The following is a 4,601-nucleotide window of genomic DNA, read 5'->3' on the forward strand; positions in this document are numbered from 1 at the left end:
GCGCAGCGCCAGAAACAGCGTTCCTTTTTCCTGAATCGCACCCAGCTTCAAACAGAGCCGGAGCCGGGCCCAGGACCGTCCGGCCAGAGCCTGCCCGCAGGACACCAGAGGTGAGAACCGTTTCCTTCCAGTGCTGCTAACCCCGACCCCGCGCAAAACCCGGCCTCGCTCGCGCCGTGCGAGTCGGCGCCATCCTCAGTGGGAGCGCGCGGTCGCTCGGATCCTCCGCCAGCGCTGACCTAGACTGCAGTGGGCACCACAGCCATGGAAGGGCCGCGCTGTCCACATGTTGGTAGGCGAGCGCTAACTGCCACGAATTGCCAGCACAGCCATAACACACAAGCATCCACGTTTCCATGCCCTGAGAACGCTCCTCCTCGTCCCTCATCCTGCAAAGCTCTCCAAACACAACTGCTGCTCCAGGTGCTGCCGGCCCAGCTTTGACCGTGGCTCACCTCTTGGACTGCCCCTTGGCCTCTTTCTTCCAGGGACTCCCCTCACGATGCAGAGCAGCCCGGCCCCAGCAGCATGCAGGCAGGGCCTGACTTAAACTGGATGGAATCAGGCCAGGCTTTGACCTTCATTGGCCACCAGGTAGGGGCGACTTGCTCGTGAGCGTGACTTAAATTAACCGCAGGTTGCACAGAGCATGTGTTATAAAGCAAAACAAGGGCTTCAATCTCCGTTGCTGAAAAAGGCAGCTTTTCCAGCAAGAAAGCAGCTGCAAGTTTCAGGCATCCAGGGTTAACTTAAGAGTTGCATTGAGCAAACGTTCTTTAACATGCCCTGAGTCAAGAAGGGCCTCCCTCTCTTTATGTAACAGAACTGGAGTTGGGAACACATACCCCACCAGCCTGTTCAGAGATGCTCTTAAAAGCATCACTTCTTCATTACTGTTTTATGCTTATGTTCACAGGAAACAGAAGGAAAAGGAAATGTTCACACAGGTAATCACACCCACTGCATGACTCTTAGTTGCTGCCCTACTGAAAGCTCTTGGCTTGCAATGTAACAGGGATAACCAGAAGCAATTCGAAGCAGTTACAGCATAACCAGAAGGTGCTCACTCTTGTGCTAGTATTTGACTAGAGGAGAAAACACTCCTGTTACTATGAACAGTTGGTGCTGCTGCTGTGTGGAGTGCATGGTTTGGGGTGTGAACTGCCATTGCCTTAACCGAGGCGAGCCAGCTGCTTTTTCTTATAAAGCCCAAAGTTTACTTTTCCTTCACCACGTACTTGGTGGGGTGAGCTGCAGGGGAAGAGGAGGTGCTTTTCCATCTCAAGTTTAGGGTAAGTTCAGTGGCTGAATACCTTTATCCTGTGACTTCTAGGAGCAAAACCTCCATGGCTAATGGAGGAAGAGGAGGGAAGTAAACCACAAATTGGACCTTCCTATGAGGAATTTCTCAAACAAAGTGAGCACCTTGTATACATTTCAGTTAAGCCTATGTTCGGCTTACCACACTAAAGAATCAAAAGCAATTTGACTGAAAAACTTCTGCTGAACAAAGTGTTGTTTTGTTTGTTTGTTTGTTTGTTTTTTAGAGGAGAAGCAGAAGCTGAAGAAGCTCCCAGCAGAGCGTGTGGGTGCCAACTTTGACCATACATCTCAGACCGGCGACAACTGGCTGCCTTCCTTTGGGCGGGTCTGGAATCATGGCAGGAGGTGGCAGTCCCGGTGAGCTCCGGGCAGCAGGGACCCAGGCCAAGGACAGGGCCTGCAGCGTCCAGCCACACGGGAGGGTGGTGCTGCGCAGCGCTCATCCCGCAGCAGCGCACATGTAGCTGGCGGGGGTGAGCACGGTCACAGCTGCAGGGGCTGCACATACCAAGGTGTCTGCCTGGTTAAGCCTGGCTCACCTTTCAGAGCCATGTGCTGTCCTGCTGGTACCTTTCCACGTGGTAGAAATGCGTGTCAGCTAGCTGGGGAGACTCTCATGGAGATAACTGAAAAGATACCTGATCTAAACCACTGCACAGTGTTGTCTTCCTGGTTAGATGAGGCAGCATTTGTTACCTCTTTCTAAAGGCTGTTGCATTCTGAGTTCTATGCTCTCTTTCAGGCATCAGTTTAGAACTGAATCGGGGGAAAAGAAGAAAAAAAGGTGATCAGGAGAGGAGCACCAAAGGAACCAAGCTCTGGCTGTTGAGGGGAGGCAGATGGACCACTGGTAGCCACAGCTTTGTTGCTGCAACTGGTGCCAGGTTCTGCACTCTTGTTTAATATATAGGCCTGGATGTGCTCAGCCCCTGGAAGGCAGCATGATCGCGCCCTAACGCTGCACCGAGCAAGTTCTGAAAGCTCCTTGGCTGTTTTGTCAGGGACACGCAGTGTGTATTCTGGGCACCCATGTCTGAAGCTACACAAAGGCACATCCTGCCAGCAGGAAAGGTCTCCTGCCCAAAGCATACCTTCAGAATCAGAGAGCCCAGCTTATATAGCACATGCTGCCAGTGTCCTGCACTGATGTGTTGCATGATATCCTGTTAATATTTTTAAAAGTGTCTTTTTACCTGTTAGTAGATGAGCTGAAACTCCTTTCAGAATGAGTTTTCGCTTCAGGGGCAACTGATGCCATGCACCCTGTTTTCATTCTAATTTACATTACTTTCACCTTTTCTGCCTCACCCAAAGGTCAGTAGAAGAAAGGAGGCCTTAAAGACCTTTGCTGTGTGCAGCTCTTACTTTCAGCTTCAATAAAATATTTACAGCCTTATTTAGAGCTGCTTATCTGTGTCCCCCCACTAGACACCAACCTGACAGATGCTGTGGCCTCGTATGCAGAGACCTGTGTAGAGGGAGTTTAAATAAATAATGAAAATACCCCACTGGCACCTTTCCTACCTGTGATGTAAGAAATGGACCTCAATCCTCCTCCTACTAGAACTGAATCTGGTTTAACATCACCAGTGCTGTAGGTGATGCAAAAGCTCCTTCCCTTTTCACAATATAAAAGCATGTTCCTGCTACATTGGTGATGCCACATAAATGCAAAAACAGCTGGTGGAGGAAGACAGCTGTGACCTGTACCAAAATTCACTGGCAATAATGAAACGTACACATTCATGAAAAAGCAAGAGAAGTTATTTCAGTAATTTTATTGTGTGCACCTACATATGACACATTGATGAGCATCCCTGAAGAACCTGCAAAGCAAGAAGTCCCACATCAGACAACTGGGTCAAGGGAGGCCCAAAGCAGTCTGAAAGCTCTGTTCCAGCAAGAACCCTCTGTCACCGCACCCTGCGGCAGCAGGGAGAACGTTGGCCCACAGACGGGAGAGCATGCGTGGCTTCCCTCTTCCTATGGGCAACAGGGACAAATTCGCAAACTGCTCTTTAATTCCGGAGAACTGATGTTTCCAGTAACGCCACTGGGAAGCCACATTCTCCAGATGTCTGGAGAAACAGCCTGTCTGCAGCAACGCAGCAGCTGTCTGCCCCGCGGCACGCAGACCCGCTCCCCGTCAGAGCCCAGTGCCTCACCTCCCTATGCGTCCTCCCCTGCGGCAGGCGCGTCTCCGCCTTTTGTGTTTCTGGTGTAGATCACCTGCGCTCGGTGCTTGGACACCAGTTTGATCAAACCTATAAAAAGGAAATTATTTGAGCGGGCCTGTACTGCAGGATGCCGGGCACGTTGTGCTTCCTTTGTAAGCGCAGACCGGTCACTGCGTGACAGGCACCCCAGGACCCCCAGTACTACACACACTTATACAAGACTTTGGTTCAGGTGTGGCGTCAGTGACATCCTGGCTGCATTTTCTCAGTACAGCAATGCAAGTGACTGCAGTGGAGCCGCTGCTGACTTTAGAGCACTTTCGAAATGCAACCTAAGGCAGCAGCTTGTCAAAAACCCCACCAATTTGTGTACTTCAGATGCAGCACGAAATCCTCTAGTTGAACAAGGAGAAGAAAAGATAGACTTCAAGCACCCTTCTGTTTTTCTGCAGTTTTGAGTGCTTACCTTTGCTGAGCAGCTCCTGGAGGGCAGCTCTAGCCAGGGAGCCTCGAATCTTCAGTCTCTCCGAGACAACTGCAGGCGTAATGAGCTTGTAGTTGGGCACTTCTTTGCACAGTTTGTCGTAAGTGGCTTTGTCAAACAGGACAAGGTTGTTCAACTTGTCTCTCACTTTCCCTTTGGACCACTTCTACTCGATGTGAAAAAAAGAAAACCCCTAAGCCATCTTCTAAGCAGTAACAAAAGATCGAGCTTTAGGATGCCCCAAGAACTGCACCACTAAACGTTTCCATATCACATCCCAGACTAAAGAGCTACTGGCATGTACAAAGCTGTCTCTATAAGCGCACGTGTTGCACATAATACCGACAGTAACTCCACACAAAAGAACTAAACCGTTTTGTTACCCAGATTTTAACGCCGTCACATGCAACTTGCTGCCAGATGAAGCAGCAGCTCCTCAACGATATGATGGCTCACACCTTCCCCGCCCCATCGCAGGGTCAGCAGCACCCGGGCCGCCGCTGTTGAGGCCCCGTCTCGCCGCACGCACGAAAGGCCTGGGGAGCCCCAGTCTCCTCAGAGACACGGCGCTCCTGCGCCCCTTCGCTCTGCCCGCCGGGTGACCCGGCTGCCTCCCC

The 4,601-nt window shown here is 51.1% G+C and overlaps 3 protein-coding genes across 4 annotated transcripts in view; 2 read left to right on the plus strand and 1 right to left on the minus strand.

Annotated features, from left to right (window-relative positions):
* Window positions 1–2,968, plus strand: part of CCDC84 (coiled-coil domain containing 84) — a 22,016-nt gene extending 19,048 nt beyond the window's left edge. The window contains exons 3-8 of one of the 2 annotated variants that reach the window (XM_026863844.1): window positions 46–110; window positions 489–594; window positions 917–947; window positions 1,334–1,417; window positions 1,548–1,680; window positions 2,066–2,968. In XM_026863844.1, the coding sequence (XP_026719645.1) occupies window positions 46–110; window positions 489–594; window positions 917–947; window positions 1,334–1,417; window positions 1,548–1,680; window positions 2,066–2,111 (465 nt within the window). In that variant the 3' untranslated portion in view covers window positions 2,112–2,968. Of the gene's footprint in view, window positions 1–45; window positions 111–488; window positions 595–916; window positions 948–1,078; window positions 1,182–1,333; window positions 1,418–1,547; window positions 1,681–2,065 lie in introns of those variants that run through there. The other variant, XM_026863845.1, reaches the window with a different exon arrangement.
* Window positions 2,969–3,069: 101 nt separating this feature from the next.
* RPS25 (ribosomal protein S25) lies at window positions 3,070–4,321 on the minus strand. Its single transcript, XM_026863881.1, has 4 exons — window positions 4,289–4,321; window positions 3,967–4,150; window positions 3,489–3,587; window positions 3,070–3,149 (listed from the first exon to the last, which is right to left on the minus strand). Exons 1-3 carry the CDS (start codon window positions 4,319–4,321, stop codon window positions 3,493–3,495), a joined length of 312 nt encoding a protein of 103 aa, XP_026719682.1. The 3' UTR covers window positions 3,070–3,149; window positions 3,489–3,492.
* Window positions 4,322–4,404: 83 nt separating this feature from the next.
* TRAPPC4 (trafficking protein particle complex 4) overlaps window positions 4,405–4,601 on the plus strand; it is a 1,477-nt gene continuing 1,280 nt past the window's right edge. The window contains exon 1 of the mRNA XM_026863852.1: window positions 4,405–4,462. Within this exon, the coding sequence (XP_026719653.1) occupies window positions 4,405–4,462 (58 nt within the window). The remainder of the gene's footprint in view (window positions 4,463–4,601) is intronic.

This window comes from Athene cunicularia (assembly GCF_003259725.1).
Source record: "Athene cunicularia isolate RWA chromosome 24 unlocalized genomic scaffold, athCun1 chr24_part2, whole genome shotgun sequence".
In the NCBI taxonomy this organism is placed as follows: domain Eukaryota; kingdom Metazoa; phylum Chordata; class Aves; order Strigiformes; family Strigidae; genus Athene; species Athene cunicularia.

What these genes read in the sequence shown, in the direction of transcription:
- RPS25 (XM_026863881.1), bottom strand. Translation starts at nt 4,321, where the DNA reads ATGTGCAACACGTGCGCTTATAGAGACAGCTTT. An exon ending in GCGCTTATAGAGACAGCTTT is followed by an intron (nt 4,151 to 4,288) that starts GTACATGCCAGT and finishes CACATCGAGTAG; the next exon opens with AAGTGGTCCAAAGGGAAAGT. An exon ending in CCAGGAGCTGCTCAGCAAAG is followed by an intron (nt 3,588 to 3,966) that starts GTAAGCACTCAA and finishes TCCTTTTTATAG; the next exon opens with GTTTGATCAAACTGGTGTCC.